The 13,615-nt window shown below is 47.8% G+C and overlaps 1 protein-coding gene and 1 long non-coding RNA gene across 4 annotated transcripts in view; both read right to left on the bottom strand.

Moving 5' to 3' along the window:
* The window catches only part of LOC126876143 (uncharacterized), a 41,904-nt gene extending 41,024 nt beyond the window's left edge, over positions 1-880 (bottom strand). The window contains exon 1 of one of the 3 annotated variants that reach the window (XR_007693949.1): positions 428-880. This is a non-coding gene — a long non-coding RNA (uncharacterized LOC126876143). The remainder of the gene's footprint in view (positions 1-427) is intronic. The other 2 variants (XR_007693948.1, XR_007693950.1) reach the window with 2 other exon arrangements.
* A 5,911-nt stretch (positions 881-6,791) lies between these two features.
* LOC126876139 (uncharacterized) lies at positions 6,792-11,688 on the bottom strand. Its single transcript, XM_050639030.1, has 3 exons — positions 11,193-11,688; positions 7,455-10,484; positions 6,792-7,345 (listed from the first exon to the last, which is right to left on the bottom strand). The coding sequence occupies exons 1-3, from the start codon at positions 11,686-11,688 to the stop codon at positions 6,792-6,794; spliced, it is 4,080 nt and encodes a 1,359-aa protein (XP_050494987.1).
* Positions 11,689-13,615: the final 1,927 nt, after the last annotated feature.

Here is a 13,615-nt window from a genome sequence, read left to right as displayed (position 1 = left end):
CCAACTTAGACACGACATCGTCTGAACTGCCCAATTCAGGACACGATGGCTCCTCCCGGGGATTCTGTTGAGACGATCCCGGATTTTCCGTGTCCTCACCATTGTAGAGCTCATAATTTGTATAATTTACCTTCTTCTTCAAGCATTGTTTTTTAAATTTCTGCCATTTTGAAGCTGCTGATAATCGCCGGATGCGTAAATCATTTTTAGCTTTGGAAAGAGCGCACGTCAGCATTGCTTCAATCCGTAAATCGCGTCTGCGCTTTCGGCGACACTTTGATCTTTTGCGGCGAACTTCGTCAATCCAAGTTAGTAACCGTTCAGTTTCTGGCTTGTCGGCGTTAGTTTTCGAAAGTCCCTTCTTTGTCCTCGCCATGCTTTCTCAATTATTTCACCTAATTATTGAGTAAGTAAAAAGTATACCAACCTGTATCCGGCTCCTGTTTGTTGTAGAACAATACAGAAGAGATTCACACAACTGCACACAAAGGATTTGAAACCACCGAGCAAAACACCCTCCTCACAGCACAGTCGTAAGATGACTAAGGGAAGTCTACGCTGCGCGTCTGAAGTACGCTGTCTATACCCCCTCCTCTGTCTTTATGACGTAGTCTTACGCGCGAAAATGGAAACTAGTTCCGTGTAAAATCTTACGTTGGCCTTACATTCTCAGAAATTTTGAAAAATTCTTTAATCCAATTAATTTTTAAATATATGTGCGACAATTTTAATGCTAAATTTTATATATTTTGTACATTATATTAAAATTCTTCATTTACAGGAAATAATCAATAGCGTATGAAGGTGTACTGCACGTATTATTTGGCACGTACATTAATGTTGATGCAAGAATAATTATTCCAATGATTTTAGGTTACACACATAATAGATAAAGTAGGCTGTAGACTATGAAATTCGTATGAAATAAGCAGAGAATAGTAACTAAATAAATGTATATGTATATCGAACATAAATCTTGTAAAAATAATATATTAAATTACATTCAAATCAAATATATAAACAAGATCTGTTGACTTTTAATTATTTTTTTGAAGCACTAGTATCAAATAAAATTGCGTCATATAAAAATGTCATCCCGAAACACAGTTTAACGTGATACAATTGTATTACTTTAATTTAAGCAGAAAATATCTAATCATATTTAACAATTTTGAAAAACATACCTCTACTAAACTATCATTATCTTTTCCTATACCATCGGCAAGGCCCTGAACAGCAAGCAGTTCAGCGGTTGTTAAATAACTAGCCAATTGTTCTCGAACTACATTTACTTCTCCCTGATACATAAAATCAACCAATGCAGCCTAATCATCGAATTTTACATTATTATTATATATTATAACAGGATGCTGACATGGATTTTCGTAAAATAGAATAAGTATCATTTACAAAATATATGTTAACAGTAACAAATTATTAAATTCTTAATTTCACTTTACCTTAAATAAATCTCTAAAATATGTACTACATGCAGATAATAGCAGTTTGTCTGCTCTTATTCCTTTTTCCTTCGCAGCTTAAATTTACATCAACGAGATCTTCTTCGGTTCTCAGCGTATCAAAAGCACAAGTAATATGTTTTAAGTAATTATTCCACCTAAGAGAAAACTGTTTAATCCGTAAAACAATTATATTAAATTTGCAATTTTCAATCTGAAAAACATTTGACTTCAATGAGTATATTTTGATTTTTACCTGCCGGAAAACTGATGGAACAAAAATTTGTTACAACTATCATGTACTTATGTAATTAAAACAAGACAAAGCTTTTATAAATATAAAAATTGTCATAAATATTTTGACGCAACGCATTTGAACATTTTATGACTCATTGTATTAACACCACATTATTTCTTTTTTTGCGAGTATAATAAAAGCAATAATATTTAAACAATACATACTTGTTTAGATGCCTTTCGCAATATGACTTTCCCATAGAGCAGGTGGCTTATTACAAAATTCACGTCATAAATGTAATTTTCTTCAACTTCCAAAGCAAAAGTTATAAGTGTCCACCCAGGAATACCCAACATTTTGAAACACTTAAATAATACAAATTTCATATTTGGGTATTACATATTTCTAACAATTGAACACTACCATGCTTACCATGCTTTCATTAGCATGCTTAAAATGACTTTATATTGAAATTATTTGTATGGTATGCCCATTTTCTTATCACCCTTTATTTTTCTTTCTCCTTCTGCAGAAGAGTTAAGACTATTTGTATCCTCCCTATATTTGTCTATTATACATCCTACATACTTTCGCAAATAACAAAAAATAGCAAGGTCAGATATAGCTTCAATGTATACGGTCATCACAATGAAATGTGAATTACCTTCGGCAGATCTAAAATATTAAACGTGAAACGATGATCTTAATTTGGAATAGATTATAGATACACAATCTGTTCGTTTTTTCCTCTCTTAGCAATGATCTGTTCCATTGTCAAACACGTATTTCCCTCAGCAGCCGGATGAAATGCAAATTTATATTGTATTATGCTTATCATTATACTGCAAGTACTTTGAATCACTGAAATTGCAGAACCATTTCCTGTTATTGAATGCAAAACATACAGCACGAACACGTTTTCCATTATCAAAAAACGCCATACAAATGTCTCATACATTGTATTAAAGTGATAAGAGATAGACACAGCACCAAGCCTGCAGCTTATAATACAACAATTTGCACCAGTTTCTCAATTTTCCCCAATTATATTCAATGTTTACAATAATCATCCTTTGTTGCGACCGTTCGCGGTGAGACGCGTTCGCTAGGATAACGCGTCAGAGAGAGGCGTAAATTCTCGCTACGATTATGTTAATCGACGCCGCGAAATAGTCGTTCCCCTGTTTTGGTTAAGATAACAGAGGTGGTTTAATGAATGTAACACTGTATTGACAGGTTAACGTAGAATAATATATTTTACAATAATATGATGAATATATTACAGAAATTAGACTCGACTTTGCGATCTCTCTAGATTAATTCGTTTGCTCGTCAGATTTGTCGAAGTGTCACGTTTGACTCGTCAGAAGGAACTGATCGCCCTTCGATTATTCCTTTGCCTCATTTGGAAGACGACCCCCACTATGCACGAGTCACGCCACCGCTCGCGCCTATGATCACGTATGCCTCTTCTTGTTTGATAATCGTAACGGTCAAAAATCGACGTTTCTAGAGCTCGCTGCTTGGCGACAACTATGCTCTCGTCGATACATTGTATATGATCCGGCGGGCAGATAAGATGGTCTGCCTGCGACGTTGTAGAACCGCGAGCGACGGTTAGAAAATATAGCCTCTGGTGAGCCTCGTGGCGTAACATACTCCCCCCGTTGAGAGGGTACCGATCAAGTAATATAGTATGATGTTGTGAGGATCTCTGGTCAGACTTCGGTGCTGTTGATTGTTTCGGAGTCATCTGGAGTCGTTATGCTCGGTAGTGGTACCATCCGCTTGATGCTCCGATCCAGGGTGCTCGTTGCTGTTCGAACGGTAGCCGTCCGTATGATGCCGTCTGCGCCTGGATGGACCTTGATGATTTTGCCCAATGGCCATTGCATTGGGGGAACGTTGTCTTCTCGGAGAATGACGATGGTGCCCTCTCGTATGAAGTGACGGCCCTTGCTCCATTTGTTTCGGATGTCTAGCTCATTCAGGTACACTCGTTGCCAGCGGCGCCAGAAATGTTGTTTGACCTTTTGAATATGTTGCCAGCTGGAGAGACGATTGGATGGAGTGTCCCTGAAATCTCGTTCTCGAAAACTTGTTAAAGAATATCCGATGAGAAAGTGACCGGGAGTGAGGACAAGATGATCGTTTGGATCAGATGATACTTTTTTTTTTTTGTACGTGGAGAAATCCTCATGGACACTCCGCTGCTGCACTAATCGCGTAACAGCAGAGTAGTGTCGGACTCCTACCGCCTAAAACTCCACGATGACCATCTTATGCGCGTGACAGAGGTGCTCCAGGAATCTCTTATGAATTAACTTCAGTTGCATTCCCTTCTCGCGTTCTCTTGTTCGAGCCGGCTATTGAGTAGGCGTTAGGGTGAGGTTGTTGCCCCTAGTGATGTCACTTCTTCTGGTCGTAGTCCGTTGGGGTGGTGGCGGGGTGGCTCTGGGTCGTCTGACTGCCTTCCGTCTCCATCGTCTTATCCTGCAGGGGTGAGAGTTTTTCTTCCTCTCCCTTTCCGCTCGCTCCTTCGCGAGCATAACTCGCTCGCAGAAGAGGCGGACGGCCTCGTATTCCTGTGACCCTCTCAACATCGCTTCCACAATCGCTGAGGGGATCAACGTTTCTCCTATGGCGTGTCGCCAGGGTGTAGCGGGGCAGCTCCCACGCCGGACAGAGCTCCAGGGTGTGCTGCGCTGTGTCCCTGTCCTCTCCGCAGTCGTGGCAGATGTCTGTCGTCTCTCGCCTTATTCTCTTCAGGAACTCGCCGAACACGCCGTGTCCGGAGAGTACTTGTGTCATCCTGAATGTGAGTGGGAGGCCGTGGCGGCTCCTCCATGCCCCCCAGTTTGGTAGGACCGCATCCGCGCCTCGGTGTTCGCTTCTCCCGTTGATCAGTTGGGATCGCCACAGGTTCCATGTGTCCTCCTCGGCGGTTCCTGTGTCGTTTGGAGCCGCCTGCTCGGTGGGGTCTTCTCCCGGGTGCCATTCTCTCCGGCGGGTGTATCTCTTTTTGAGCGCCAGCGCCCGCAGCTCCCCCGGGGGGGACGCGGCTAGGGTGGACGCCGACGCGTGCGACACCGTCCGGTATCCCCTAATGATTCTGATGGCGGTCATTCTGTGTAGCCTTCTCAGGAGCAGAATGCTGCGACGGCTTGCCATCAGGTCGTCCGCCCATACTGGGGCCCCGTACATCACTCGTGACCGAACGACGCCCTCGTAAAGTCGGCGCACCGCGTCTCCGGCCCCGCCGATGTTCGGTAGTAGGCCGCACAGGGCATTGGCAGCCGCTGACACCTTCGGGATCAGTGAGTCGAAGTGCGGCTCGAACGTCCACTGGCTGTCGATGGTGAGTCCCAGATACTTCATCTGTGATCCCACCCGGACGGTTTTACCTGCCATGTTTATGCATAGGCCGGGCGGTGGTGTCCCTCGCCTCTTCCTGTCAAAGAACCAGGTGGCCTCCGACTTCGCAGGGGAGACTCTCAGGCCCAGTTCGTTCACGGCACGGGTCGCACAGGCCGTTGCGATTCCGCCAATGCGCAGCGTCTCGTGCCAGCCACGACCCTCGACCAGGATTAGGGTGTCGTCCGCATAGCATACAATGGCCGCGCCTAGGGGTAGCGGGCATCGTAGTACCTCGTCGTACGCAACGTTCCATAGTATGGGGCCCAGCACCGAGCCCTGCGGGACGCCACGCTCAACGGATCGCTTTTCCTCTCCTTCCTTACTGGTCTAACACACCCACCTGTCGTCGAGGTAGGCTCGGATCAATCGGACGAGGTAGCTGGGAACCTCGAAGTGCTCCAGGGCCGTCACTATCCTATCCCATGGCACGGTGTTGAACGCGTTGACGATGTCCAGGGAAACCGCCAGCGCCACGCCTTTCCGGGAGACCATGTCCTCCGCAATCGCTCGTGCGCGTCTGACCGCGTCAATCGTCGAGCCCCCCTTCCGGAAGCCGTACTGGCTTTCGTGCAAACCTGGCACTTGGCCCGCTATGTGTCGTTCCAAGCGGGCGGCGACTACCCTCTCGAGTAGTTTGCCGACCTCGTCCAGTAGGCATATCGGCCGGTACGCTGACGGCGAGGTCGTCGGTCGGCCCTCTTTATGGAGCAGGACCAGCCTCGCCGTCCGCCACGCCCGGGGGTAGACTCCCTCCCTCAGGCATCTTGTGAAGAGGTGCCGGAGTCTGGGGGCCATGACCCCCATCACTTCCCCCCAGATCCGGCCAGGGATTCCGTCCGGGCCCGGTGCCACGTTGCGGACGGTCATTCTTCTGGTTGCCTCCCATATCTCCTCCTCCGTGACTTCCCAGTCGTCCCTCCATTCCAGCGGTCGTGTCGTTTACCGTGGCCGTTCCGCCGCTCTGTTCTCTTGTGGGGGAAAGAGCGTTCCGGTGATCCGCGTCAGCAGCGCAGGTTCCATTTCCGCCGTTGTCAGGGTGCCCTTCGCGCGTAGTTTCTGTGTCACTGTATGCCCTCCCCCATGGGTCCGACTCGACTGTTTCGACCAGTTCGGACCAGGCACAGTCCTTCGCTTTTTTAATTTCCCTTTGTAGCGAGCACCGTAGCGCGCGGTACGTCCGGTAGCGCAAGGAGACTTCTTCTTCGTCGCGTCGTCGCCAGCGGCAGGCCCTTAGGTACTGTCTTCGGGCCCGGACACATCTCGTCCTCAGTTCCGCGATGTCGGGGTTCCACCAGTAAACTGCTCTGCTTCGCACCGTGCCCGGTGTGGCCCGTGGCATGGATGCGTCGCAGATTGCTGTCATGGCTTGTCGCAGGTTCTCGGCCTCCTCTTCCACGTCTGCTTCGGTCGTCGTTGCCGAGGCCTCCCAGCTCCAAGCTGTTGCTATAGCCGCCGCCCGGAGTAGATCTTCATTCCTCTCCTTTATTTTCCATCTAGGCGGTAAGCGCGCGTGTCTCCCCCTCGGCGGGCCGCGCCCGTCGTTTGTCGCCGGCATTCCAGGTCCAGGTGCGTCCACCTCCATCAATATGTAGAGGTGGTCCGACAGCGTCTCGACCCCTTCGGCCACTCTCCAGCCTGAGATCCGCCTGAATGCCTCGGGGGAGGCCCATGTTATGTCAACAATGGAGCTCCCTCTGCACGTCACGCAGGTACTGGTCGAGCCCCTGTTCACTAACAGAAGTCCAAGTCCCGCGGCCCAGTTTGATAGCGTGCGGCCGCGCGTTGGCCCTGGCGTTCCCCCATTCCGTGGAGTGCGCGTTGAAGTCTCCCAGGACGAGCACTTGTCGTGGGAGTCGTCGCCTGACGCAGTCGCCAACTCCGTCTAGGAATTCTTCGAACGCTGCCCGTCCACTGTTAGGTGACACGTACACCCCCACCACCATCATCCCTGCCCACTCGACCGCGGCGTATCCGTTGCCGCGTTCCAGCAGGGCTCCGTGGACGAACGCCCCGGGCGTTGATGTCCAGGTGAGCAACCGACAACCATTCCGTCCTCCTTTAACTCCTCCTTGTCCAAGCCGGACGTCCCGTATCCACACCCGTTTTGCGCTCACAGGCACTAGTCCTCCACTCTGGTTACCTCCCTTGCCCAGGCTCTCCAGTTTTCCGGAGATTTCGATTACGCACGCAGCTCCGTCCTCTCTACGTCTGCCTCCCATGTATCCCCACCCTGTGTTGTAATGGATCAGATGATACTGGAGTCAGCGGACGGGAGTTGAGGATAGACTCGATTTCAATGATAAGTGTATTTAAATTTTCGAATGTCAAGAGCTCGTTACCTGCGACACGCCTGAAATGTCGTTTGAAGGATTTCACTGCAGCTTCCCATAGCCCTCCGAAGTGAGGTGAGTTGGGAGGAATGAAGAGCCATTCGATCCGTCGGTCGACTAAAAGGGACTGAACCTTTACCTTATGATCGTCGGATTGCAGGAGATTTCGGAGCTCTCGTAATTCATTGTTGGCGCCAGCGAAGATGGTACCGTTGTCGGAGTAAATTGTCACACAGAATTCTCGGTGAGCGATGAATCTTCGCAGAGCAGCAATGAAGGCCTCGCTAGTGAGGTCGCTGACCAGCTCGATGTGGACTGCTTTGACTTCAAGACATATAAAGATTGCTACATATACCTTAATTTTGCGTCGGTTGCGATCCTTTCGTTCTTTGATGTAAAACGGTCCGCAATAATCTATTCCGACGTTGGTAAACGGTCGAGATTCCGTTATCCGTGAGGCTGGGAGGTCGCCCAATACGTAATCCACTGGAGGTGGATTAGCTCGGCAGCAACGGACGAACATCTTCAGCGTGCTCCAAACGTGACTACGGCCGTCGATAGGCCAATAAGATCTTCTTAAGGCGTATAAGGTAGCTTGAGTTCCGGAGTGGAGATTGATGAGGTGTTCATGCTCGATTATGAGTGCTGTGACTGAGGATTTGGGTACAATGATTGGGTGTTTCTGACTGAACGGCATTGGTGAGTGACTGAGTCGGCCTCCGACTCGCAACATCCCGTCTTTGTCCAGAAATGGATTGAGTCGTTGCAGCTTCCCCTTCACTGCAGAATTTCGATCTGTTCGGAGAGTGCGGATTTCATCTGAAAAATAACAGAATTGTAACAGTTTGACCAATTTGTTATGCGCATTGGTTAAATCATGTGTGGTTAGAGGTCTCCCTCGATCCTGTTTTTGTCTCCATCGGAGGCAACGAGCGGTAATTCTAATCAGCTTGGGCCAAGAAGAAAATCTCTCCAGTAGACTGTGGTCAGCAGGAGTCACGGCCAGACATGTTGCTTTCTTCTCCTCTGGTATTTCAGTTAATGGTACTGGGTTCCACGTCGGCCAGTATCTTTCTGGTTGTTGGAGCCATTCCGGACCATGTTGCCAAATGGTTGGTCGCAGGAAATCTTCGGGTGATTGGCCTCGAGATATGAGATCTGCAGGGTTATCGGCAGTGGGAATGTGACGCCAATCTGAGGTGTGAGTCTTCTGCTGAATTTCTGTCACACGATCAGCGACAAAGGTTTTCAGCGTATGGGGTGATGTATTGATCCAATGAAGTACGATTGTAGAATCCGTCCAGTAAACAGTCCGAGAAATGTTGCTTGATAAAGCTTGAAGGACTGTGGTGGCCAATGATGCGAGAAGAAGTGCTCCACTCAGTTCCAGCCTTGGAATGGTTTGTGATTTCAGTGGAGCCACCTTTGATTTTGCAGTGAGGAGTCGTGTCCAGACATGACCATCCGGAGTGATGGTGCGAAGGTAAACGCATGCCCCATAAGCCCTTTCGCTAGCGTCACAGAACCCGTGTAATTTAATTTCCGCTGCAGCCTTGATTATCGTTTTACGTGGAAACTTCACGTTATTCAATAATGGCAGCTGTGCATAATATTTGCTCCATTCCGTGTGCACGTCAGCCGGTAGAGATTCGTCCCAATCAATTTTTAAAGTCCAGAGTCGTTGGAGCAGCATCTTAGCACGAACGATCACTGGTGCCAATAATCCAGGGGGGTCGTAGATCTTGGCGATTTCGGAGCTGATTGTTCTCTTCGTGATTCGAGAGGCGGTAGAATTAATTTTTACGGAATATAGGATCGAATCGTCAAAGGAATTCCAAACCACACCCAGAGTTTTGAAGGTTTGCGATTCGCCTAGTAGCAGCTTGTCGTTTATGTCCTGCTCGAAAAGTCCTCGTAGCAGTTCCCGGTCGTTCGATGCCCATTTTCGAATGTTTAAGCCGGCCAGTTCCGTGAGCTCCGTTCTCAATGATCGTGCCTCGACCTTTCTATCAACTCCTGTGAGAACATCGTCGACGTAGAAGTCTCGCTGTAAGACCGTCGCCGCTCGTGGGTACCGATGTCCCTCGTCGTCCGCCAGTTGTTTGAGGCACCGAATGGCTAGATAAGGGGCCGCTGACAGCCCGAATGTCACTGTATTAAGTTGATAGGTGTCAACTTCTCCATCAGAATTACGCCACAAAATTTGTTGAAATTTTCGATCCTCTGGACGCACAAGAAATTGTCGATACATCTTTTCGACATCGAATGTAATGACGCATTGATGAGAACGAAATCTTAGAAGGATGAAGAATAAGTCATCTTGTAGTTTCGGTCCCGTATGAAGTACGTCGTTTAATGAAACTCCGGTGGTGGTTGGTGCAGATCCGTCAAACACAACTCGGAGTTTTGTAGTTTGGCTGGACTCTTTGATCACGCCGTGATGTGGCAGAAAATATCCGTCGTCCGTGCAGTTGTCCGTGGTAATCTTCGTCATGTGTCCTAATTCCACATATTCTTGTATCACGGCGCGATAGTCGGCTTCGAATCGTTTGTCTCGTTGGAATCGACGACAGAGGAAAATGAGTCGCTTCATCGCCATTGTCTTAGAGGATCCAAGCGAAGGAATTGTTTCGTTGAATGGGAGAGCGACCATGTATCGCCCTTCGTTGGTGCGTTGATCGTGATTTCGAAAGTGTTCTTCGCACTGTCGTTCCGCTTCCGAAATGTGTGCAGTGGGCGGTCCTTCGTCGATTTCCCAAACACGGGCGGGGTCCGCCTGTAAAGCCGTCGTGAAGGCGTGAAATGCGAGTGCTGATGATTGCGAGGTTGGGCTCCCCCCGATGACCCATCCGAATCGCGTTTTTTGCAGACGCAAGTCGGGCCCGTTTGCTTGACTGATGTCAAGTTGGCCGACACAGAGTGATGCTAGCGTTGGTCCGGCGCTCAACAATATTTCGATCGGCGCAGGCCTATGGAATCTTGGATCGGCTAGTTGGAGATTCCTCGGTATATGTATTATTGAGCGATCTACGGGTTGATCTGGGACCCAAGGCGATATTGTCGGTATGATTAGGAACGTCAAGGTGCGTTCGTATGTGCCGTCGATGGAGATGATCGTGGCAGTGATGGAACGTTTCGAGGTTGTCGATAACGTGTTGAGTGTTCCGATTGGGACCTAACGTTTCCGTTGGTTAAGTTTTAGCGAATCAGCGAGTTTTTCGGTGATAAAGTTCATGCTAGAGCCGGTGTCTAGCAGAGCTCTACAACGGAATGGTTGAACTTTATTGTTCAATATGTTGACCTGCGCTGTGACTAACAAATCGTGCTGCAGTGGTTCAGAAGGAAGCGAGGTCAATGAGTCCGTTTTCTGTGGTTCGGTCCCTAACAAGGTCGTTTGATGACGTCATTGTTTTCCTTGTCGTCTAGGACTGGACGATATATTTGATCCCGATGCCGTCGTTCGCGATAACCGAGATTCACGTTTCGGAGATGTTCGCGGAGACGATCGGGGAGACGATCGGGGAGACGTGGATGCGCGTCTCGAACGATGTGACGATCGCGGGGTCGGTGAACTAGGCGAAGATCGACCGTTGGATGATCGATCGCTCGATGATCGACCGCTCGATGATCGGCTTACACGTGGTCGTGATTTGCTATGACCATGGTCTTGATGTAGGTATGTATGGTGTCGCTGCCTGCAGATGCGACATGAACCGGCGGAGCAATGAGTAATAGCGTGTCCCTTACCTAAACAATTGGTACATAGAGACGCCCTCTTGGCGATTTCAAGGCGTTTTTTAGGCGACTTTGCTTTGAAGACATCACAATTCCATAATTCGTGTTGTCCTTGACAATTCGGACACACCAACGTATTATGTGTAGTTGTGAATGCGTAACTTCGCGGTGCGTTCGGTCGCTGACGTTTGTGTTGATCGGACTCTCTTTTTATCACGGTTGATGCTGAACTTGTCCTGTCGCCGTTCGTCCGTGTTTTCAGAAAGTCTACCAGATGCGTATATGACGGCATTTTCCTGTCCGGCAATGTGCGCTGCCATTTGCGAATGATGGCTGAGGGTAGCTTCGACGTGAATAATTTTATAAGAGCGACATTTGAGGTAACTGGTTCACCGAGTTTTTCTAGCGCTTGGAGGTTTACCTTGACCGTCTCAAGAAAATCATCTATCGCTTCGGGTGTCTCTTTGGTTATTTTCGGATAGTCAAAAATCAAGTCCCAGTGGCGCATGCAGACTTGACGGTGGCAGTCGAATTTTTCCATCAGAACGTCAATAGCGTTCGATTAATTTAACTCGGTGACATCTAACGATTGTATGCTTCGCGCGGCCTTTCCGGTCAAAGAGGATCGTAGGTAGTGGGACTTCTGCACGGGTGTAAGTCGCTCGCTTCGATCGATAGTGGATAAGAAGGAGTCGTAAAATGAATGCCAATTTTCGATGGTACCGTCGAAAGTAGGCAGGTGAATTTCAGGCAGTTTAATTGATGTCGGCTCGGCGATATTAGACTCGCAGCCTTGTGATTTCGACGACGATGCTGGTGTATCATCCATGAGAGTGTGTATTCGTATTACCAGATTGTAATATGTGTCGGTTACTTCGGAAACGCGCGCGTCGTCCATCTCGCCTAAATCTTCTAATTCCTCTTGTAACAATCGATATTGTTTCCACGTGTCGTCGAGTAGTGTCGTATAGGCCGTTAAATGGGCCTTATTCGGTTGTCTAGATTTTTCGTATTCATCGAGTCGTTTCGATAGAAAGGTAAATCGACCGATTTGAAAGCCTCGTCTCCGATGCAAGGAGGTAATTTTCTCTGTATTTTCCATTGGTATAGCAGATTGTGAGAAGAATGCAATGAACGAGCTTACCTTGCGGTTGCGAGTTTAAATGTTACTCGTCACCGTGTGTGTCTCGTTTAATGTGTAAGACGTGTTCTTACTGAAGTCGACCGTCTAGTTGTTGGCGTGAGGCTGCGTGGTTGCGTTCTTGCGTTTTCAAGAGGGTTATGCCTCTTCAAAACTGATGGTCCCTGGCGCTACTGACTTCGCTGGAGTGGTAACGCTTCTGCTGCTGTTTGTATTGGATTCACGTGGCACTGTATGGTAGTGGAGGTCACTGGCGTGCACTTTTCACTTGCCACTGTATCCGGCTCGAAGGACCAAATGTTACGACCGTTCGCGGAGAGACACGGTCGCTAGGAAAACGTTTCAGCGAGAGGCGTAAATTCTCGCTACGATTATGTTAATCGACGCCGCGAAATAGTCGTTTCCCTGTTTCGGTTAAGATAACAGAGGTGGTTTAATGAATGTAACACTGTATTAACAGGTTAACATAGAATAGTATATTTTACAATAATATGATGATTATGTTACAGAAATTTGACTCGACTTTGCGAACTCTCTAGATAAATTCGTTTACTCGTCAGATTTGTCGAAGAGTCACGTTTGACTCGTCAGAAGGAACTGATCGCCCTTCGATTATTCCTTTGTCTCATTTGGAAGACGGCCCCCACTATGCTCGGGTCAGGCCACCGCTCGCGCCTATGATCACGTATGCCTCTTCTTATGTGAAAATCGTAACGGTCAAAAATCGACGTTTCTAGAGCTCGCTGCTTGGCGACAACTATGCTCTCGTCGATACATTGTATATGATCCGGCGGGCAGATAAGATGGTCCGCCTGCGACGTTGTAGGACCACGAGCGAAGGTTAGAAAATACAGCCTGTGGTGAGCCTCGTGGCGTAACATCCTGCATATAAAATTGTTACCTTTATCCAATGCATACCACCTCTCTCCTCCTCTTTAAAAATATGACCTTTATGAACTTAATGTCTCCGAAAAACGTATTTAGCAGAAAGGATTCGACATCTATAACGATCCAATTAGAAACTACCAGAGCTTGTGTATCTTAAGCGGATCTTTAAACGCCGATTAAACGCGTTCTCTATCCAATCCTGGCTGAAACATAATTACTCGCACCCCCAGTAACCCACCTCTAAGTCATTCCAATCAACGTACCATGCAAACACGAATCCAACGCGTTCCAGGAATACAAACAACTGCCTGTAGCTGTTTAGCTGTACGCGACGAGTATAATTATTTCGGGTACTCCTCCAGTACAAAACAGACACCCAAACGACATTATTTCAACACAAAAATAT

The sequence above is a fragment of the Bombus huntii genome, unplaced genomic scaffold (genome assembly GCF_024542735.1).
Source record: "Bombus huntii isolate Logan2020A unplaced genomic scaffold, iyBomHunt1.1 ctg00000066.1, whole genome shotgun sequence".
NCBI lineage: Eukaryota > Metazoa > Arthropoda > Insecta > Hymenoptera > Apidae > Bombus > Bombus huntii.
This window is presented reverse-complemented; position numbering and strand designations above follow the sequence as displayed.

Excerpts from the sequence above, each read along its gene's own strand:
- LOC126876139 (XM_050639030.1), bottom strand. The coding sequence starts at position 11,688 with ATGCGCCACTGGGACTTGATTTTTGACTATCCGAAAATAACCAAAGAG. Across the intron at positions 10,485-11,192 it reads TCTATGTACCAATTGTTTAG|ATCAACCCGTAGATCGCTCA; the intron begins GTAAGGGACACG and ends CTTGGGTCCCAG. Across the intron at positions 7,346-7,454 it reads ACATTTCAGGCGTGTCGCAG|GGTGGGGATACATGGGAGGC; the intron begins GTAACGAGCTCT and ends ATTACAACACAG.